The sequence below is a fragment of the Camponotus vicinus genome, unplaced genomic scaffold (genome assembly GCF_025532165.1).
Source record: "Camponotus vicinus isolate PSW18456_S1 unplaced genomic scaffold, iyCamVici1.0 SCAF_2, whole genome shotgun sequence".
NCBI lineage: Eukaryota > Metazoa > Arthropoda > Insecta > Hymenoptera > Formicidae > Camponotus > Camponotus vicinus.
Window position 1 is genome coordinate 2,757,778 of NW_028141956.1, and position 23,576 is coordinate 2,781,353.

The following is a 23,576-nucleotide window of genomic DNA, read 5'->3' on the forward strand; positions in this document are numbered from 1 at the left end:
ACATTACGCAAATCTTTATAATCTAAGAAAAGATAATATTCTCCTTAATATTTTGATAACAATTTTCATATAAAAATAAAAGATTAATTTATGTGAACTTTTACATTGATAGTTTAATTAATACATTGATGAAAAGTATAAATGGTTTGCATAATTTTTGATGCGACATACAATCAAATACTAAAATTATTTTAATTTTTTCGAGAAATTTAACGATTGCTCGCAGCAATATATCTTTTTGGAGTTTAAAATTTTGTACACAAAGTGCAACCAACGCATACAGTTATGGTTCTTATATATAGTTCATGAACATAACATGTTGAAGCAGATAAACATCAGTGTAAAATTTTTAAATCAATGTAATTCTTGCATGCTAATTGTTGTAATAATATCAATAAAAAAACACTCTTAGACCAATAATAATTGCGTCTTTTTCAAATATACATATATGCATTTATATTTACATGTCTCCCGAGAGTTTAATATTTATTATTATAATTTTGTCATTGACTCATTGATCTTTTATAATCCTTTAATAAAGCATTTTTGTGCGTGCGTGCAAATATGGTTTCATTTTTAATTCATTAGGCGTCCTTTTTAACACACTATATCAATCTGACTTCATATTGTTTGGATCTTATATTCATAGAATATTTTATATGGATTATATCTTTTTTTTATGTATGTGCAAAAAACTAACAATTTAAAGGTAACAAAATTTATGTTTGGATGCCTATTTATTTTAAATAATGAATAAAATTAACATTAAACGAACATATGGCACTACCTATGGAGAGTTACTGTCACTAACGATATGGGACCTTAAAATTGTCGGTAAAGAATTTATCTGCGATCATTTTTTTTTCATATGAAACACATGAAGCGATAAATCAATGTTTTAACGCACCGAAAAATAAATCAGAATATAATAATTGCATAAAAAACAAACATGAGTCATCATGAAAAAATCGTGTACATTATAATAATTATATAATGTATGTTTAATTCTTCGAAATTTTATGAAACACAATTACTAAATTTTAAAATTCAATAATTATATATTTCACATCGTGATGATAAAGAATATATGTAAAATTTAATTAGAATTAAATTAGAATTTTTTATTAGAATTTTTTTATTAGAATTTAATTAGAATTTAATATAGAACGGATAAAAAAGGGGAAAATGATATCATGAAAATTTTGTAAATTAATAATTGGCTAGCCAATTAAAACATAAAGCACACTCATATAATATCGAATATACGATGAGGCAAACAATTTGTTTGTTTGCCATAAATAAAGAGATCGCTGTTTAATTATTTATAATTAAAAATTAATTTTTAATTTTTAATTCAAAAACCTTCAGACTTAATATAACGGAAAGCATGAATATAACAATATAATCGAAGTACAATAGTTTTTTCGAAGTTTTTGTTATCATTTTGAAGGTAAATTTATTTATAATTTACGCGAAGCATTTGTATTAAATATAATTATTTTCTTCTTTTTTTTACAAAAAATGTAAAAATATATCACGCAAAATGTGTATAAAAATGTTCTGTTAGTACACACATGATTCTTCTTTTTAATTAAATTAAATTAATTCGTCATAAAGTTTACGAGAAGAGTTATTAAAGTGAAACTTTTCTCGTGCAAATAATTTGAATAATTGAATCCGAGCCGTTCATTGTGACTCATGTGTAGTTGCACGAAAGGAATTTCAGGTGGCGGATGATGCCCCCCGAACAGCGCAGGTGGCAAATCGTCTGGAGTATCGCGCGAGCGAGAGAGGTAAAGTTGTCGGATCAGCAGAGCGAAACGTGATAGCCGAAGGATGGAGAACGAGAGGGAGGCCACAGTCTGGCGGCCCAGGTGTAACTTGCCGCTCGCTCGAACAGTACATTGCCGGACGCAATACTCGGCACGACGCTTCACCTCGATGCTATATCGTTTCGCATCGCCATACTGTTTCTTTTTTTTTTTTTATTTTCCTCGATTCGCGAAAAACGCGCGCTGTTATTTCAAATTACGAACAATGTTATCTGGATAGCCGAATCCGCGAAACAACGAACGGACACGCGAAATGTCATTCGAGCGATTTCATAAGTGAGTGAGATCTCTTTTTATGTTTCTTTCTTTTCAGAATTTGTGTACGTGTGTGTATGCAGAATTGCATATCGAGAATGTGCTTCTTCTCTCTTTCTCCCTCTTTCTCCCTCTTTTTCTCCCCCCCTCCCTCCCTCGCCGTCTCTTTCCTTCTTTCTCTCTTTCTCTCCTCTTCTTCTCTGCTCCTGTTTTATATACACGCGCTTCCACGTAGGACTTGTCCTGAGGTCCGGAAAGTGAAGAGAGAAATGTCGTGGAACAAGTACTCGCCTCGCGATTGAGAAAAAAATCTCCGAGTCTGACTATACGGCTGATCGCGCGAAGCGATTCGATAATACAAGGAGAAACAGAGCGATTAAGTACATCGAAAGTTATAAACGCAACGTTGAGAAAATTTGCGAGTTAGATCTTAGAATATATAATCAAATTTTTCCTTTAACATTTTAGTTTATTATTAAAAATGTAACATTTAAATCTCAATTGGTTAAGAAAAAATTTGATAGTTTAAATATTGCATTATTTTTTTGCAATAAATACGAATTAAAATTTATTTTACATCTTGAAATATTTTTTACGTTATATATAATTGGCGATTTACACGTATAAACATTAATTAAATAATTTATCCAAAAGCAATTATAATCATATATAATCAATAATAATAAGGTCTATCACCTTAATAAAATTGTATCAAGGTGTAGTAAATAACTGGGATGGAATGAGAGAAGATATTAAGAAAAATTCATATCTTTCTTGACATTTATAATTATTATGATGTGTAATAAGTTGTTTTAAAATAGAGATACATTTCAGCAAAACACGATAATTAATATATTATACCTTAACAACGTTTATATTAATATTAAACAAATAAAAAGGACGATAATAATCTCAAATAATGCACAGGATTTATTAAATAAAGATACGCTTAATTAAAAATAATAAATTTCGAATATAGTTATCTCTACAAATGCATAATAATCGTGATCATGGACTGTTTTATTATAACATCGTGTGCATCGACAGAGCGCGTGCGGAATTTATGCGAAGAACTCTTATTTCATTCATCACGAAAATTTATCGTTCAGATCAGCTGTAGAAATTTCAAGCGTTTCTATCAACTTTTACTCGCAACGAACAATACTATGCATCATCACATGACTAATGTATTAATTTTACAAACAATATACGGCACGAAAAATTATTACGACATATCTTATCGAATTTCGAGTTATCTTCTTAACGAAACTTTTTGTCTACAAAAGTGTCTCTTTTTAAAACTTCTCAATTTTCAATATTTAATTTAAATAGATGAAATATTATAATAAATGTGTATACGTATGTGTGTGAAATATTAATCAAATTTAATATTATTTAATCTCAATAAAGTTTGTAAAATTAACTTCGATTATTAAATCTTGCAAAATAACATACACACATTAATAAGAACGTATAAAATTTTTATATAAAGAAATGTACTTAACTTTATAATTTTGAGGAATTAATATCAAAGAACGTGAATACCAAGATATATTACACACACATATAATTTTAGCTTATTACTTCATACTTCTTTATTACGATATTATAATTGCAACCCGAGATCATTAATGTTATAATTTATATTGATGAAGTCATAATTAATGAAGTAGTTCTTCCCCAGGAAATAATACCTACTCGCTAATGCGTTAAAATAGTTTTTTGTGAACATCGGTAAATTGAAAGTACTTATCTTCACAAATCGCATATATTTGCCTCAACCAAATTTCCTTAATTGAAAAGGAAAAAAATACAAATTGCTCATATTGCTAATGTAAAATGCAAGTAGCTTAAGTGGTAATTAAAATATCACGAGCAACATGCCGCGAATAATTAGGTGTTAAGAAACATGGATATGCATATTTCGCGGAGTTGTTTCTGTTCACGATAAAATCCGCGATTTTTCCTTAAGAAACGTGGTGATAATTAAAGTAACAACATGGTTTAAATCAGATAAGATACTGCGATAGATTGCACGATAACAAAAGTTCACGATATCATATTTTGAAGATGTAAAAAGATGTCAATTATAATGATATAATAATTATATAATTATTAATTATAATATTATATAATAATAATTATATAATAATAATTATACAATATATACAATAAATATACATATAACTTGAGGATTAAAAATTATAAACATCAAGCATTAGATATCGTATTTTCATTTGCTTGCAGACAATTTTTTATAAATATTAATATTTGATGTTTAATACAGCTGTGAACTTAAGAAATTGAATTAACAATAAGAACACTTGATCGAACAAAAGAACGATATAATGCATAGACTTCTCTTTGTCAAAGGGCCGCCCGAGAAGGAGCATTGGACGTTCTGAAAGAAGCTACGAGAAAGGATTGTAATGCGCGAGATGAAGGAGGAATGACTCCAACATTATGGGCAGCCTTCGAAGGTCACATAGATGCCCTGAGACTGCTGGTCACCAGGGGGTATGCAAGCTTAATATCTTTTTTTTATATTATAATTATGAATAAATGTGATCAACATCATATTTTACATTGATAATTAATGCGTGTAGCAAGATATTCGCATCTGATTGCGTGTAACATATTTGATTATTGCAACTTATTGCAAATCAAGTGTATAAGATTAACATCTCTCTCGTATTGTGATAAACGAAAATAAAATAATAAATATCATGCATCAACACGATTACATTATAAGTTGCGAAATCGAAGCAGAATATATTCAGCGGAACATGTATAACTTCGTGTTTTATCCACTCACACGAAACACAAGTACCTATCAAGCACGAGGTCGTCGTGCCCCATGAACACGACAGCCCCACTAGTATATATGCTTTATAATTAACATTTACTTCAAGCAGTGCTCATCGAACATGTGGGGACCTTCCGTTCGTGTCCAAGCTCCAAAATATAGAAGAGTTCCTCGATGTTTCCGTTTGTCACGAACATTAATCAGGAAATACTAGTAGAATGAATTCTATCTACACAGACGAATTTCAACAATATCCTCAGCAATATAATTACTTTTATATTATATATTTATATTATATTTTCTAGAGAGAGTGTGCACCATACAGCAAAAATGACAATTCAATTTGCATTGTTTCTGAAAATTCCGTCAGCGAACCTTCAGCCCTATTATTATACCTGCATGATAATATACATGCGGAACCGGAAGCACGCATTGCAGGTGTCCATCGAATGCACGATGGCGGAAACACGATCGAATGAAAAACAATACAACACATATCCGATAAAACAAGCCGCAACAAACCTTATACATTCGCGATCTAAAAATTCTCGCATCTGTTTACGACAATCCGATTGAACAAACGACCGATCATCGTAAAATTCCGAACTGCGACTTCATATGACATTCAATGATTAAGTCAAAACTAACGAAAAAACTAAGAAATAATTAACAATATTCCCGGGGATGTATGTAAAAATATTTGTACAAATATATATCTCACAAATAAAAAATACATACAAATAGACGAACAAATAAATATACGCTATTCGTGAGATGAAATCGGTCATTGAAATATTTATCTCGTTTCGGAAGCGAATCGATCGCCAAAAAAATTTCGAGAAATTCATACCATCCAAAAACTTTTAATATAATCCCAATAGATCCCTGAAAATTTAATAAATATAATGAATAATTATAATTTGCAATATCAAACCAATATGAAACAAAGCATATCTCAATATTGACTTCTAACATAATCGCATAAATAAATACTTCTATTATATTTATTCGCGTCATTTACAATTATGAAATAAGAGAGAGAAAAGGTTAGTACTTTTCCGGAATAATTAACACAAATTACCTCTTTCTTTTGATTTTTGAATAATTCAAGACAATCCATAAGATTTCACGAAGTCCTAAGCATCCGAATATTTTAAAATCTCTTATCAGGAGATCGATGCTAAAAAATGTGTAAAAAGAAATACGTACGCGGGTACAAGTTTTCAAAAATTATTTCAATAACAATAACAACGTTAAAGAGAAACTTTAATAATATTTTGTATAGAAACTAATTTTTTTAATGTATTCGTCTTTTGTGTGAAATTTTTTAAATTTCAACATTTCTCTAATTTGAACACGTACATTAACGCGTACATATATAAAATAATAGAATTTATTAATTTTCTAGAAGACGTTTCCTATTCCTTTTTTATGATGAAATATATATTTTAATATATATATTAAATATAATATATATTTAATATATATTTATTATATTATTGTTTATTAAATTTATTTATATTTTACATGCTTCTTTTCTTTCTCAAATCTGAAGAATCTATCTCGTATTCATTTCCTCGTAATATAATAATTTTATCATAGAGGTGATCCGGACAAGACTGATTATTTCGGTAATACATGCCTGCATCTGGCAGCAGCGAGAGGTCACGAATTCTGCGTAAAATTCCTGGTGAAATTTGGTTGCAATATTTGGTCATTGGACATCGATCGACACTCCGCCCGAGAACTTGCGGCGATAAATGGTTGCGAGAGAATTTTGCAATTCCTAGACCTCGCCCAGGCCGATCAAGAATTGAATAGTCGTAAGAAAAGTCGTCTGCTCCGGGAAAAAGCGGAGAAAGATGCGGAGAAAAGGTATATATAATTACGAAATAATCATTGATCTGATTAAATAATCTTAATTTATGACAATCTCTAATGAAAAAGTATCGGTAATATTTTTAAAAAGAATATAACACTATATTAAGTTTATCTGGTCACAGAAATAATCATAGATTCAAAGATGATTTATCGATTGCTTATTATTTTTGTTACAAATTTTCTATTTTAAATATATAGATATTTCAATACTAATCATATAAAAATATCTCTCTGTTCAGATTGAAAGAGTACATGAAAAAACAAAAGTTGGCTGAAATTAGAGCGGAAAAGGAACAGAAGAAACTCATAAAGAATCGTGCTAGATCGGACTCCGAGGCGATGAATGAGTTGAATTCTCAACGCTCTGGCGTATTGACCTTTAAAGGCCGAATTAAACCTTCGCCGACATTTAGCGATATCGTCGGTACCACTACGAAGAGACAGCACGGTAGTACGGTATGTCGGAAAGCGTTAGCGAAGAAAGCCGCCAGCGACTTCAAGGTCGTAGAGGTAAAAAAAAATTATTCCATTTTTTACAACTCCAAAAATCACATAAAATTAATTTTTGCAATCTTGTTTTTTGATATGATAGAACAATAACATTTAAAAAAAATTAAAAATGCATATTTTAAAATCTTTAATTGATAATTTCTTTTTGCTTAATTTAATGATGAAAAATAGATTTAAATTTAATAAATTTAAATTAAAATAAATTTAAATTAAGTCGATATAACATTCCAATTATAATATTGTATGTGCATAATACGTCTATTATCGTAGGTTGAGATGAATGGAAAGAAATCTATTCGAAGTCTGACCGGCGTTCGACGGGATTCTGAAGTTATGTACGTAGGCACATACGATACTGAATCTCAACATATAGGTAGAAGAGGAAAAATCTCCGATGTATGGGGTACTCTGAGCAAATCTCAGAGCACGCCCGATCTCTTAGGTGAAAGGATATATGACGAGGAGGAGGAAAATAGAGAGGAAGAGAATTTGAACATTGCAAAAGACACCGCTTTTCTTCAGGAACCGGCCAGCATCTTCAATCGACCTGGATTCGGTTCGGTGGCTTTCAGAAGGGCGGTTAGTTTTATTTGTACTTATAAATCAAATCTTTTATTCAGAATAATTCTGAGATCTCTTACCTCTCTGATAAAATTAATATTGAAAATAAGCTGAAAAAAATCATGAATGTAAAAACTTTTTTTACAGTTTTAGCTATATGAATAGATGTTTTCTTTTCTTCTCCTTAAATATCTCAGCTCTGATATATTCTCTCTATTACTCTATATCATAAAGATTTATATAATATACGCAACATTTATTTGCAATTATTTCAATACGCTTCTTCACATTGTAATAATAATCTTCATCTCAAATGTAACTATTTTTTTCACACGACTATCTTTGCTATAAAAGTCCAACCTGTAAAAATCGATATATTTTAATATTATGTTATTGTTTTCTTTCACAACGAAATAAACTATTATTTATTCTATTTGAATAGTGATTCAAGAGGAATAAAAAAATATAAAATATAAAAATCGCAATTTTTTAAACGAATACATCATAGAAATACAGATATTTATCATACAACAAATTAAACAATTATACAACGAATCAATTAAAAATATTATTTAATCATAAAGTGATAAGAGAAAACTAATTAATTTTTTCTACATCGATTGTATTAGAATCGTCGTTTTATTGACAGATAACATCTACGCTGGACAACCTGCCGGTCACGCAGATGGACGTTCAATTACAAAACAGTAATCTTTCTGGAAACGGTTCTACAAATGGGTCCATAAATAGTAACAAATTTAGTCCAAATGGACACAATGAAGAGATCAGTATCGGAAGTGCTGGCAGTTTGGCTCGCAGGCAAAGTTCGTGGGACGAGGATCTGCTTTCAGGCAAGTTGAATGAAGTTTTACAAAGTACAATAAGAATATACAATACGATGGTTTCTTCATAGATGATCCATAAAATAGATGTTCTGTAAAAAAACGACATGATAATCGATTATCTTTCTTCGCTCTTCCTGCAAGAACCTCTTGTTTGCAAGAACGGGATATCATATTATGTATTAAATTGATTTGTGAACAGAAAGTGAAGAAACAGACGAGGAATGGACACCTTTGCAGAGATTTTTAGTCGCCAATAATCTCACATCCATACAGTCTATCCTGGAATCAGAGCAAATCGATCTGGAGGCTCTAATGCTGCTCACCGAAACTGATATAGCAGCCCTCAAACTTCCGCTCGGTCCTAGACGAAAACTCACTAATGCAATCGCAAACCGGAAAAGAGCACTAAGCATGCCGGAGAGTGTTATCAAGGACAGTAGACTATAAGCAAAGTATGTTTCATTAGCCATAGAGGATATTATTGCTGTCGATAAAATTATCCGTCCATCTACAAATGTGTGACAAGTAATTATTAATTTATGCAAAAATTGAAATTAAAATTCTAAATATGGGATATTAAAAAATTTTACAAAAATTTATCGGACAAATCATTAAGAAAGAGAAAAAATAAATTATTAAAATTATTATTCAATTACTTGATCGTACATTGGTAGTGCTATATTATATATTTAGCAATATATTTGTATAATTTTTATCATATATCAGGATAATCTCTTAATATCGAACTTCTTCGTGTGCCTTGTAGTTTTTATAGTTTTATTAGTTTATTAGTTTTATTAGTTTTTATAGCTTTATTTACTATCAACATATTTTTTTTCACCACTACCATATTGTATATTAAGATACTAATTTTAAATAACCTTATTGGGAGCTAAATTATATATGATTATAATAATCGTAAATAATCGTCAAAAAAAAGATTGAGAATCAGAAAAAAAGGACAAGTACTCAATTAGTAATAGATAAAATGGAATAGAATAGACTATAGGACAGTTTATGCCATAATAAAGAAACAAAAATTCAATACATACTGCCATAAAATATAGTACCACTGATGTTGCTAATACTCAACATCAACTTGACAGTTACTCTAGATTTTCATACTACATTGGACATAGAATCTTAAATATTTACCATAATTAATTTAAAACTTATTATTTATATTAAATCGTTTAAAAAATCAGATATTAAAATATTATTGACAAACTTTGCATTATATGATAATCAAGATTTTTGCATTCTCCATCTTTTATAAAGTGTAATTATTTTTAAAAAATGACCACACGCGCACAATAATAAAAATGGACAATAAATATTGATTAGGTCCTTCAAATAATCTATTAAGTGACAATAACTGTGTAGTAAAATTTGACTTTTATAATCATATCTTAAATATAAATGGGAAAGTAGTGATAATTACTAAGATATGATTTAGATTACAGTATTATATATAACTTCGTAACATTATGTATGATGCATATTATATCCACAAATAGCACAAGATGTACAAAATGTACATCTTGCTGTACAAAATGAATGTATGACAATAAAAAATGTACAAAACGAACGTATAACAATAAACAACATGTATATATGCAAACATAATAATCTGTATTCACACAGACAGAAAAAAATCATAACGTGGGCAAGAAAACGACCACGAGGAGTTTCTTTCTCTCGTGTGATTTATTTGTAAATGATTATCTTACAAACAAGAGGCGCAAAAATATACAAGCTTCTTATGTTCGCAAGAAAGTAACAGCACCATTTCACGCCTTGTTATGAACACGCGTCCAATCAAGGCGTTATATTCGTGCAAGAGTCTCACGTACACTCATTCTCGCAAAAGTACACCAATGCAACTTGCAGTAATGTGCACTGGAATAATAAAGGAAGCAAAGAAGAATACGCTCGTAAAAAATTTTTTGGTGCTTTTACGTTCGTCAAACGCATGTTTATGCGTTTCTTCGCGTCACGAATGTACGAAATACAATATAATTGTGAAGAATATAATACACAAGTGATTCCTCCTCACTCTCTTCATTTCCGGTTTTTAGCTTATGAATACACTATTACATCGGGGGAGAAGAGGTTTTGTTACATTGATTTCGTTATATTTTCAAGTATGTATTCTCTGTTTCCTAGAGACATCTGTTAAGCGCGTGTCTCTCCATCATTACATTATTATACATTTACATATTTTCATATAAATATATCGTTATACTCATAAACATAAAAAGATTTTTTCGCAATTTAACATAAATATTTCTTACATCATAAATTACTCAACATAATTCCGTACAAACTTCGTTTATCGAAACTGTCAAATTTCATTAAACTATAATTTTTATAATATTAAATATTAAATATATCAAAAACCGATTTTTAACAAAACAACTTTTAAAATAATACAAATAATTTTTCAAAATTACATAACACATATTTGTTTGCAGTGCGTTAAACTTATAATTGTATCTTAATCGCAAAACCAAATTTCAATTTCAAATTTTCTCGACGCGCACATTGTATCTGTAGATATATCATCCTATAATGGCCCGCAGATTTCCGACGAGATAATTCTATGAGAAAGGGAAAGCTCCTCACATGTGTGGGAAAATTTTTTCGCTGACCTCAAAGTGTCGTCTCGCTGGTGGTTTATTACGCAAGATGGGAAAATGCCAATTACATCGACGAAATGTTCGAGTCGTCTATTCGCTAATGAAAAAAGGAGTATACAATTATCATCGGTCTTACGACATTTGCAAATAATTCTCGAAAGTAAAGAGAGTAAGAAGCTATAAGTAAACGAAAGAATAATTTTCTATTCTCCACTGGTATTCCTAAATACGACTTATGTGAGAAAATAACTCTCGACAATATTTCTTGCAAATATTAACCGATCAAGAACAGATGTCTCAATGATGCAGTCAAGTAAGTATCATGAATACATGAAACGGAAACGAAAACACAAGATCGGTGCGTTTGTAGAGTTGCCTCGACATCACTCTGTCGAATTTGGTGCGCTCGCTTATGGGTAAAGTGTACCTAAGTATGGCATCTTCGCATACGATATATACCTAAGTAATGTATTACTTTCTTCTATCATAGAGTTACGAAAAGAGCGACATTTACACAGAAAATATTTTTGACAACTGAAATCGGCTGGAAGGAAGAAACGATGAGAACGATGCAAACGTACAAATTGTTCAATCGGTCTTTATACATCATCGTGAAAGCAAATGCCTTCCTTCCATGATCTGCATATACAATAGACATGTAAATGGTTCGTTCGCAAAAAATAAATTCTCCACGGTTGCTATATGTTCTCACTGATGCGAGATTGACGCATCATCAACCTCGTCCAGAAAAATGTAATTGAGGGTAAATTCCTCGACATTTTATTAACTGCCGATCGCACGATATCATTGATAAATATCATTAAAGCTATCGCATAGTAGTTAATACTAATAATGATATTAATTATTAGCGATATATCTATATTTATCGTAATTAGCATATACTATATTTACAACTGAACAAGCTTTTTGCTCCTTTCATATGAACGACGCTCGAATAATCTTACGAAGAAACGAAATAGAAATCGACTTCTATGTAATTTTCAAAGAACGGTATGACTGTTGCAGACCGATTAAGCTATGAAAATAAATCTTACATTTATAAATCGAATCGTAATGAATTCGGTAAGCGCGAATAATGATTCTGCTGACTTGTCTGCAGTCAAGGTTCCTGCTTTCTTATTGCAGCCATATTAAATTATGTCATCAGAAGCGAGAAATCACATGTGAATCTTTTTACGTATAAATAAATTAACCTTCTCTTATATACATATGCGTTCGAAAATATGAATTGATAAGATATATCAAATTAAAAATTTTTTCTACTATTGATAAACGTATGTATAACTCATCTGCGTATGCCCTACATTTCTATAGTGAAAATAAATTTTATAAACTTAATTAAGATTTAGAACTACTTATTAATCTACAAAACAGAAAAAGAGTCTTTGATATATTTTATCAATTTATATCATTAAACGCAATAACAAAAAAAACTAATTTAAAAATTTATTTCGACGTATTTCATAAAAAAATTAGGTGATATTAATATGATTTCTCGTTTCAGATGTTATAATTTAATAATAGATCAGGAGCCTTAAAAAAATTGATGCACATTATACGACATAACACTGTACAGTACAGTATAACATGACATAATACGACAAGAAAAGATATTTTTTTCTGTGACATATTAAATCAACAAAGATATGTAAAGATAAAGAAGAGAACAACATGACGTTTCGATATTAATTCAAGAGAATATTTTGTCTCGTATCACGTATCATTGCTAATAATATAAATGATTTCAGATATGATAATTTATGTATAAAAATGAGGTAGACTCTAGATTTTTAAAGTTTCTTCAATGATTGAAAATTGTTATGCGAGATCACACACGTGCGCACACGGTTTGTGTGTGTGTGTGTGTAATCTTGGAAAACAATATTCAAAATTATATATATTATATATATATATAAATTTTAAGTAAATAATAATTTTTATAAAATAAAATAGTAAATTGTTAACTCTGAGAAAGATATTTATAAAATTTTATTTTACTATTTTTCTAGTAATTCAAAAATAGTAAATAATATAACATTGAAAAGCTCTTCAAAACTTTTCTTCTTTTTAACATCTGATAAGCCTTTAGAAAGAGAGTCGATGTTATTTTTAATCTTTCTTTCTATTTCTCATCTAATAAAGAATCACACAAGATTAAATCAATCATCTTCAGATCAACATCTTAAAATCAACATCTTTTATTAGTTTATTTTTAGACCTTTTTTCAATTTTATTTGCTAAATTAAGATTAAAATAAAAATTTTTATTGTCGTATCTCTTGCATGCCGTTGTAAATACACAACAGTTTTTGTCATGTAATTGTTGTATAATGTGAATCTATTTTTAAATCTTTGAAAATTCACATAGAAGCAATGTGAAACATATTAGCTAGAAATAATGTACGTACAATCAACCACCTTTATATTGGGCACCTTTATATGTGTGTGGGGCTCTCACTCTCTGGCACAAAACATTAAACGCACAATCGTTAAGCGTCTTTGTTGTTTAATAAAATACGCTGCTAGATATATAGTATATGTATAAATATATATATATATATATATATATATATATATATATATATATATATATATATATATAAGTACATAAAACGTATATATGTACACATATATACATGTATGTATGCGTATATTGGAACCATTATCTCATCTATCCTAACAAAGTCTACATTTACATAAGTTGAGTGAACACACTTTATGTCCTTATGGAATTATGGAGTTAAATCCATCTTTTGCATTAACGTAGACTTTGTTGGTAGTGTAAAAAGCTTGGTATTATTTTGACGGTCTCTTCTTTTTTCAACACAGAAAATAAATCAAATTTATACTATTGCATCATTTTTTCCTCACTATATTGATATTGATTTGTTATAATAAATTAGTTATACGTGCCTACCTGCCTTTTATTTTGCCCTTTATCTTGCTTGTCATATTTGAAATTCCTATACTAGAAATTTGGTTTACCATAATCAAGACTCTATACTTTTTCTCTCACAGTGAATCTCTTTAAGAGATATTATCGATTATATCTTCGTAATATTCATAACTAACGCTTTTCATATAGAGTTGAAAAAATGAATTTTATTAAATATTTTAAATATTTTATATTTCTCTTGAAATATTGATAATTTTATAATTTCGATTTTGTCATCATTTCAATAACATAAGAGTCTGACCACGCAAAATTAAAATTCAAAAAATTGGATAATAATTTCTATTCATGATAATGTACATGATGAAATGAGAGAGTAGTGTTCAGAAGAAAAATTTATATATAAATGAGCTCCAAACAAAAATAAATAGTATGTGTGTATATGTGTGTGTGTGTGTGTACACACTTGTGTTATGTATATATATATAAAGCTAAAATAAAAGTTCAAATTTACTGTATATTTGAAAATATTAGAAATATTTTAATAAGAGAATAAATGAACCAATTTTGGTAACTGTTAAATGAAACTTGAAATGACAAAAATCGAAAATTTTATAACTATTTTAATTTTTATTATCTAAAATCAATTATTGTTATAAAATCAATTATTATATAATGAACAATTTGAAAAAAAGGCTCCTATTTTATCACTGCAGTCACATTAAATTATGATTTTAGAAATAAAAAATTTGAATCTATAAATAACAGAAACTTTTTCTTATATATGTTAAAATAAATTAATTTATACACCATCACACTTGTACTCAATAATATTAATAAAAAATACTATTATTTTAAAAATTATTACTATACATACTACATTAGTCTACTAATAATAGAATGTTATACTACACACACATCACTATTCTATTATTATAGAAATTAACTTTTTTTATTATATAGTAAATATGTATATATAACTCATCTGCATATGTCTTACATTCCCAACAAAAATATATCTCATATCTCATGGTATCTAACCAAAATTTATTTTTAATTAATGAATTGAAAGATCTTTAGTATATTTTACCAATCTATATTAGCTCTTAAATGTGAGTGGTAACATATAAAAAATTAATTTATTTCATTATATTTCAAGAAAAAAGTTCACGTAATTTTTCATTCCTACATTAATTCAATGTAATGTCAATGAGAAAATCAGGAACCTTAATGTGAAAAGAAATATTTTACAATGAAATAAATTTACTTTATATTAATATTTTTTTTCTATTTTGCCATAAATTTATGCTTATTAATTTTAGCATAAAAATATTCATTCTTTATTAAAAATTTCAACTGTTTGTAAGAAAGCAACGAAATTGATTGACAAATATCAAGATGCTTATTATTCACTGCAAATTTGAATATACATATCAATATATGTATAAATGTTTATATAGACTTAACATTTTAAATAGTTACATATTTGCTCATAATTCTTCTAGTAAGTCGATTTACAGATCGCCAATATGATTTCGATGATACAAATTTTTGCACACGAAAAATTTAATTAACCATCGTGTATACATATTTTAAACAATATTAAGATATAACATAACATATTTCCGCTTTCATTTCTGTAATTTTGTATACATAAACATAAAAAACACACATATGTATAATTTCTAAATTTTGATAAAATTTAATATAATTAGAAAAATAAACATATTTAGCGTAAATTATTATTGTGTGTGTAAACTATTATTTTGCAAATATATTGCCAAAATAAACATCTCACAAATATATATATACATATACATACATATTCTGTGTGATTCTAAATGTAAATTATTTTAAATTATATGCGTCGGTCAGAACTAACTGTACAAGTATAACTTTTTAAGAGACTTTGAACATGATAAATATCGAGATCGGCAGCAGAAGCAATCGGAGTTACATACAACGTACTTACCTGGCAGTGTGAACCACTACCGGTTTCCTCCAATGATTAACATATAACCGGGAGTTATGTAGAGGAGTTATTAGTCATTAGTCGGTCGATTAATCAACAGGGAGCGAGGGAGTAAAGCTACCATACGCATCGCGCGCCGTTACAGTGTAGTACGCGTACGTTTGTGCGTGGGTGATCCCATATCCACGTCATGTGAAGCGGGTCGTTTATGCCGAGCTAATTCGTTATTAATAAAAGTTGACAATTCGGCTTGTTTTCCGCTACGTCGAGACACTGGAGAACCTAGAAGGACACAATATTTTGCAAAATTTCATCACAGCTGTGTTGTTCTATATAAATCTGTCTTTAATTAAACGTGATTGTATTTTAATTTTTAATTTTATACGTTTTAATGTCGATATTATGGAAAGAATTAATAAATATTGCAACTTTATAATATAAATAGCATAACATTATTAAATGTAGAAAAACTTATTGAGAAGAGTAATTATTTTAAATTAAATTAAAAGGTAGGAGATAATATACCAGATAATGCAATGGCTTCCCTAAATGTGTGTAACTCAGGGTCTGGATCGCTGCCTGCTGTTGGTGCTGGAGCAATAACCATACTTGGCATTTGACTTTGCGATGATGGAGAACCACACACCATCATACGAGGTTTTGGTGAACTTCTGTAACATTGCGTCGTATTAGTTTAAAAAGCAATCAGTATTATTTATTTAATTGTTAATTTAATAAAAGTTTAATAGCGTCAAAATATGTACAATAATCTAATTTAATAATACACTGAAAATAAATCATGAAGCAAAAACAAACCTGTGCGAATGTGGCCGAGGTGGTGGTGGTGGCTTTCCAGAGAGATACGCAAGAAGATCTTCCCTGCGAATCATACGTCTTTTTTTTCTAGCCCAATTCATTATTTCTTTACAATGTTTCTGTCTTCCCATTTCTACTCCTAGATCACTGCATCGCCTCATGCAATCCACCGAATCTATTAAAACAAATTTTAATTAATTACAGACACATGTAACTCTTACTTTAAAAGCGTGTTCTGTTTGCAAGAATAAGAAGAGTGACACGAACATGAGTGCGAGATGATATTATACAATGACTTTTTCATTATACACTCGCTATATGAGAAGATATAATAATAGCTTGCCAAAAACATATATACGAGTATAACTGATACAAGATACATTGCAATGACTTGCCGAAAATTTTCTTTATCTTTAGACATTGTGTAACTTACAATTAAATCACTAAACAAACTTAAAAATAGTTTTTTTAAGTGACTTACGATAATACGTATAAGCAAATCGACTTTGTACATACGCAATAAAATTATATATTTATATTTGAATAAAATTCCTTAGAATAATAAAAAGAACGTTCTTTAACGAACGTTCTTTAACATCTCTCGATATCATATTAATCGCAAAATTATATTTATTGCTCACAATCAGTAACAGCTGACCCTGAGTGTGGTCAGCCATTACGAGTGCTTATTTGCGGCTTCGTAAACGACGGTCATATTTCAAGTATAAATCACACTTTAACAGAGCACAAAACGTACTGAAGATCGCAAAATGCAATCGCTTTAAAGCGTTGTGGCGTTTCAAGGAAAAGGAGATGGCGGAAGGGAAGATGAAAACGAAGAAAGAGGGGATGGCCATGCGTTTATCTACGGGTCATTGTTGACAATGGAGATCGTAAAACTGAGGGACACGCACCTTTGTACAACGATGTTACAGTACCAGCGGCGGTCTGAAAGGGCACCCATAACGAGACGCCCAGCGTGCGGTCTGTAAAATGGTAATTGAAGGTAATTTCAGGGGATGTTCTTGGATCGATAGTTTCGTAGAGAACGGCTCCGAGGGCCACGAGAACGAAGGAGTCGCGACATCGTGAGTGTCGTGAGACAGCTACGCGGATCGGAGGATCGTTCTCGTAACCTTCGCGAGACCCAGGGACGGATGTGACGCGAGAGAGACGACCACGCGGTCGTCGACGACGACGAGCTCTTGCGAGGAGGGGGGGGGGGGGGAGGTCGTAACGTCGGAAGTATGCGATACATACGTCGCTGCGGGAACGTAGGAATCACCTTTGTACAATTGGGCGATGGCCGACGCGGTGGTTTGGAACTTGGTCCACATCTGCTGCGAGTACAGCTCCTTCTCGTTGTGCAGCTGATTCTCGTAGTCGGGCTCGGACTCGAGCGCCTCGACGCACTGCTGCTCCCAGTTGCTGTACCAGAGGTCCATTATCGGATCATCCTCGCTCCTGTCGTCGCTCATCGCTGCCGATCGCGCGATCGACGCACCACCGCTCCTCGCTCGCTGCTCGAGAGTGCAACACACACACGCGCGCGCGTCGCGCGACACACACACACGCGCTCACTCACACGCGCGCGTCCAGTGCGCGCGCGCGCGCATACACGTGCACCCTCACACGCGCCGCGAGTGATCCTCGCCGTGGACCGGAGAGCGCCTCGCCCACTTCGACAGGCGACACGAGACTCTTGTAATATTATATGGCGGTTAATTTGTCTCTCTGCTACACCCAAAGCGATTATTCTTCGAAGGGAAGGAGCGATCGAAGGCCTCGATGACGACGAGAACGACGATGATCGCGTTTCGCTCACTCTTTTTCTTTCTCTCTCTCTCTCTCTTTCTCTTTCTTTCCAGACCACCCAGGTTCTCCTCCTTCCTTACGTTTGTCTAGTCCTCCCGTAGCATGACTAGACACGCGTGCCTTCTGCCTAGGAGAGTCAAGTCGCGGCCATTACTACTGTTACGCCTCGATCACGAGTACGCGATTGCACCACGTTTGACACTGCCCGATATCGGGAAGTCCGGGTTGATAACTCATGGAAGGTGACGAATGACAAGCAATGACAAGTGGCGTCCTACTTGGAGAGGGTCCGTTCTGCGATAAGCGCAGCTTTAGCGCATTAACGGAAAGGATGAATCGCGCATTCTTGTCCTCTCTCTATGCACACTTACTAATTATTATGATTATTATTATCATTATTATTATTTCTTGTTTCCATCTAGCAGACCAAGTATCATGTGCAGTCATTAAACCTCATTCTCTGTAGCTGAACCTCTTGCACTTTCTACTTCCCCTCTCTTTCTCATCAACTTCTAAATATACGTCTGTCTCATTTTTAATGTACACTAGTGCGGAAGGTTTAGAGAAATAAACCTCTATACATGCTGGAACACGAGCGCCCTCGTGTCTGATCTCTTATAAGAAAGTGCGTTCAAAATCCCACACGTGGGATCGAGTAGCTCATTGGCCAATTGGAACGTAGATATCTTTATTCCTTTTGTTCTGAGTAGTCAATTAAATGCTACGAGTAGAATTTTCCATTGAATTATATACGTACTAAAATAACCAAGGAATGAGGCCGATACAATTTTAAGAAAACGATAGTCACGATAGGATCATTGAACTCTATAGATACTAGAATGAGTCATCCCTTTGTTTAGGCACGATAAGGGATAGCACAAGTTCGAGAAGAGGACACAGCATTTAGTTATGCTTGTCTCATTCTAATACATATTATTGTTTACTAAAAACATTTGCCTCAATTAATTTCAGTATTGTTGATGCCTCGAGGTATAATAAATATTATAAACAGTTATGTTAAAACAAAATATGATCCAACGCCATCTATATCCTTTTTTTCTAATCTGTGCCGTCTCCTATCATGTTTATTAAACAAAGGGATCATTCATTATTTGTAGAGTTCGATGGAATTTTCGAATGCGCTTTAGATTTGAAAAATTTTAATGCGCATGCGCAATATTCAATGACCACAAATTCATTCTCCCTTTTTTAGATCATTTTATATGCTTTTATGAAATTTAATTATATACGACTTAAATATCCTCTCCATAAAATGCAAAATTGAACTCGATTCATTTTCTATAGGATTAAATTCAGTAAGCTAGTACTGCAAGACAGGAGGATATTACACTTAGAATTTTTGTAAGCATGACTATACACAAGTACACCATAATCTTAACAGATATTTATAAAGTACATGAATTAATTTATAAAAAATTATTTTTTTGTTGGTATCTCTAAACTTATCAACGGATTTGATGCACGAGCCTGATGTCTCGATTTGACAGCCGTTGCTCCCGATGATGCAGCATTCCTATCAAATTTTCTTTTTCTTTTTCCTATTCCCATGATACCTTTTAAAGTTGATGGTATTATATATTCAGGTACATCTTTTAAATGTGGCTGCAGTTTCACAGTATGCAACGCCTTATCTTGCCGCAACGACTGCAGATCTCGCGGATTGTCCTCGAAGTAACTTTTCAACTTTTCGCAATTTATAACTTCCTGTCTAATTTCTTTTAATCGTGCCTCTCGCACAGCAATTCTTGTAACAGCTTTCCAACCATCTTTAGCACGATAACTAAAATTACAATTTCACAAATGAAACAAATTTATGGTAAAAAAAAAATAATGTTATATGAGAGAAAAAAAATGGTACAGATAACATTAAGGGTAAAAGTATGTTTATACTGTTTCACAATTCAATAACGACGTGTTATAAACAGAAAAATTAGACAGTACGTACCGAAAGCCTTCCACTTCTTCTAATTTAAATTGATAAGTCTTAAATAGATTTTCGCAATTGTAAGTGCTCTTTAAATGCTCTTCTACCTTCTCCATCAGTGGTCTTTCTCTGATCGCTACAAAACTAAGGGCAGTTCCTTGATTTTTCCCGCGAGCGGTACGTCCTGCTCTGTGTATGTAAGAGTTTATATCCAATGGAAAGTCAAAATTGATTACATTGGATACAAATTGAAAATCGATACCGCGCGCTACACCCGATTCTTTGTCCTTTTTTCGCTTATCTTTTTTTGTTTTTATTATATGTGGCTGTAAAAAATGAAAATAATATTATATATAATATATATCTTTTATTATGACATATATATTTTTTTACCTCTTCTAATGCCTTCTCATCTGATGCTATTATGATGTCATAAGTGCCACTGTTGAATTGTGTGACCGCTCTACACCTTGAAGTCGCTGGTAATTCGGAATTTAAGATACAAGTGGGAATACCAAATTGTTCCAGGAACAATTTCAATTTATAACATCTATCAACTGTATTTACAAAGATTATGGTTTTGCCCCTGATAATAAGAAATAATTTATTAATAATTGAAAAATATCATTTTCTATTAGGAAAAATTATAAAATATTGTTTAAAACTTCATCTTTTTTATCGCTCACATTTTTGAAATATCTAAGTATGTGAAAGATTTAAAAATAATAAATGAGAGAAAGCATCTTAGGTATAAGTATCAAATAATTGATCACAAAAGTATAAGTGGCAAAAAGGTAATAGGAATAACATCTTAAAATTATCAAAAATATAAACAATTTTAAAAATACTTGTTTAAGATATATCACCTAATTAAATGTAATTTTAGCAAAGCATATAAAATGGCAGCTTTGTCAGTTTCCTCTGCAGCTAAAGTATAATGAGCTAATTGTGTTGGTGGAGCCAAAGGTGGCTCCTCTAATTTTAAAATTGCAGGATTATGTAGAACTAATCTTTTCAAGGCTTGGACATCCTCAGATAATGTAGCAGATGCTAAAATTGCTTGATATGCTGTTGGTAAGTAAGTTAATACAGCTTTAATTTCATTTTCATATCCAAATGAAAAGAGCTGAAATAATTTAATCATCATTAAATGATTCTACATATATAATAGAAAAATTTACAATATTATCTCTAAAATAAGTATGTACCAGATCAGCTTCATCGATTATTAATGTTTCTAAGCTATGTTTCAGCATCATATTTCCTACTTTTAGATGTTGCAATAACCGACTTGGTGTAACTACAATAATATCTGGCATTTCATTGAGTAGCGGTTTCTGTGCATTCAAATCTGTTTGTGGACTAATGTCAATTACTCGAACTTCTCTATAGCATTTTGTAGTCAGGCACATGATGACATCGTAAATTTGCTTGCACAGTTCCTTGCTAGGTGTAACAATCAAGCCCTTAATCTGCTGTTTCTTTTGCATTCGCTTATTTACTAATATTTTCTGGATAAGTGGTATTGCAAATGCAGCAGTTTTGCCGGAACCTGTGCGTGCTCTAATTAAGACATCTTTCCCTTCAAGGATCAGAGGTATTGCTTTTTCTTGTATTAATGTAGGCTCGTTCCATCCCAGTTTTGCAATAGCCTAAAAAATTATTTTATATATGTATTCCTTGTACATTTTTCAAATTACTTTTTGAATTATTCAAATTACCTTCAACAGCCTGTCATCTAATTCTAATTCGTGGAAGTTTTTTGATTTTACTTCGTCTTCTTCGCCTAATTCCATATCTGAACAGGTTTATTGTTTTTCAATCACAAACTATTTTATTTTAAACTTAACCTGCAAATACAGCTTTATTCTCTTCACCACGTGACATTGGGTCTGTTCTTTTTAGCTGCACTGCTGCACTAGTGCAATAAGTTAGAAAGAGACAAACATACTTTCTTTCACTCTAACTAATTGCACTAGTGCAGCAGTGCAGCTAAAAAGAACAGGCCCATAGGCTGCGTTCAGCAGAAAAAGCTGCTTTGCAACTGTTGTAAAATTCATGAGTCTGATTGGTGTATGCTCTTAATTTTGACTGAATCTAAGAGCATAGACCAATCAGATTCACGAATTTTACAACAGTTGCAAAACAGCTTTTCCTGCTGAACGCAGCCATATACGTGAGAAATTCGTTCCGAATTACAACGGTGTGATCAGAACTAAAGGTGGATTTTCACTTGACGCTCGACGCTCATTTTCCAGCGTTAAAAGACATCACGTGATTAAAAATAAAGATTCCAACCATCTAAAAATGGACGGCAAGTGAAAACCTATCCTAATAAAAAATGGGGGTTCCATTTAAAAATTTTAAAGTGATCTTTACGTGACTTCGACAATGCCATTCAAAAACATACTAAATATTACTATGTTCCACTCCCCTTTTTCACCTTGTATATTATATATATATATATATATATATATGTTGCATATATAATAATCTTTAAAAGATATTAATACAAATTATATAGATATTTACATTTAGACAAAATAAAAAAATAAAATAATTATTTTAGACAATATCATAAATTAAATTATTTTATATATTTATATATACATATACTCTGTATATATAATTATATGTATATTAATAATATATATTATAAATATATAAAAAATATGTATAATATGTATATATAGAAGTCTGTGAATCACAAATGAAAAAGTAGCAAATAAAAAAAGAGAAAGATGCTATAAAATGCTATAATAGAAAATCGGAGATTAACTAATATG

The 23,576-nt window shown here is 31.1% G+C and overlaps 3 protein-coding genes across 4 annotated transcripts; 1 reads left to right on the forward strand and 2 right to left on the reverse strand.

The window, feature by feature from the left end:
- The first annotated feature begins 1,851 nt into the window (after positions 1-1,851).
- Sans (SAM_USH1G_HARP domain-containing protein Sans) lies at positions 1,852-9,299 on the forward strand. The gene is made up of 7 exons (XM_083089834.1): positions 1,852-2,108; positions 4,461-4,604; positions 6,496-6,768; positions 7,014-7,284; positions 7,555-7,863; positions 8,495-8,696; positions 8,890-9,299. Exons 1-7 carry the CDS (start codon positions 2,086-2,088, stop codon positions 9,135-9,137), a joined length of 1,470 nt encoding a protein of 489 aa, XP_082945960.1. The 5' UTR covers positions 1,852-2,085; the 3' UTR covers positions 9,138-9,299.
- A 983-nt stretch (positions 9,300-10,282) lies between these two features.
- Positions 10,283-19,319, reverse strand: LOC145966072 (HUWE1-associated protein modifying stress responses). Of its 2 annotated transcripts, XM_083089831.1 has the most exons (5): positions 18,316-19,314; positions 17,945-18,016; positions 17,031-17,205; positions 16,740-16,885; positions 10,283-16,496 (listed from the first exon to the last, which is right to left on the reverse strand). In XM_083089831.1, the coding sequence occupies exons 1-5, from the start codon at positions 18,506-18,508 to the stop codon at positions 16,354-16,356; spliced, it is 729 nt and encodes a 242-aa protein (XP_082945957.1). In that variant the 5' UTR covers positions 18,509-19,314; the 3' UTR covers positions 10,283-16,353. The 2 variants fall into 2 exon arrangements, with proteins under 2 accessions (XP_082945957.1, XP_082945958.1); XM_083089832.1 differs by lacking the exon at positions 17,945-18,016 and having other exon boundaries at positions 18,316-19,319.
- Positions 19,320-20,235: 916 nt separating this feature from the next.
- Hlc (putative ATP-dependent RNA helicase DDX56) lies at positions 20,236-22,703 on the reverse strand. The gene is made up of 6 exons (XM_083089830.1): positions 22,512-22,703; positions 21,999-22,442; positions 21,657-21,916; positions 21,184-21,376; positions 20,812-21,116; positions 20,236-20,646 (listed from the first exon to the last, which is right to left on the reverse strand). Exons 1-6 carry the CDS (start codon positions 22,584-22,586, stop codon positions 20,283-20,285), a joined length of 1,641 nt encoding a protein of 546 aa, XP_082945956.1. The 5' UTR covers positions 22,587-22,703; the 3' UTR covers positions 20,236-20,282.
- Positions 22,704-23,576: the final 873 nt, after the last annotated feature.

What these genes read in the sequence shown, in the direction of transcription:
- Sans (XM_083089834.1), top strand. Translation starts at nt 2,086, where the DNA reads ATGTCATTCGAGCGATTTCATAA. An exon ending in AGACTGCTGGTCACCAGGGG is followed by an intron (nt 4,605 to 6,495) that starts GTATGCAAGCTT and finishes ATTTTATCATAG; the next exon opens with AGGTGATCCGGACAAGACTG. An exon ending in GGACGAGGATCTGCTTTCAG is followed by an intron (nt 8,697 to 8,889) that starts GCAAGTTGAATG and finishes ATTTGTGAACAG; the next exon opens with AAAGTGAAGAAACAGACGAG.
- LOC145966072 (XM_083089831.1), bottom strand. Translation starts at nt 18,508, where the DNA reads ATGAGCGACGACAGGAGCGAGGATGATCCGATAATGGACCTCTGGTAC. An exon ending in TGTAACATCGTTGTACAAAG is followed by an intron (nt 17,206 to 17,944) that starts GTGCGTGTCCCT and finishes TTGTTTTAATAG; the next exon opens with ATTCGGTGGATTGCATGAGG. An exon ending in GGAAGCCATTGCATTATCTG is followed by an intron (nt 16,497 to 16,739) that starts GTATATTATCTC and finishes GTGTCCTTCTAG; the next exon opens with GTTCTCCAGTGTCTCGACGT.
- Hlc (XM_083089830.1), bottom strand. Translation starts at nt 22,586, where the DNA reads ATGGAATTAGGCGAAGAAGACGAAGTAAAATCAAAAAACTTCCACGAA. An exon ending in TAGATGACAGGCTGTTGAAG is followed by an intron (nt 22,443 to 22,511) that starts GTAATTTGAATA and finishes ATAATTTTTTAG; the next exon opens with GCTATTGCAAAACTGGGATG. An exon ending in TAATCGATGAAGCTGATCTG is followed by an intron (nt 21,917 to 21,998) that starts GTACATACTTAT and finishes AAATTATTTCAG; the next exon opens with CTCTTTTCATTTGGATATGA.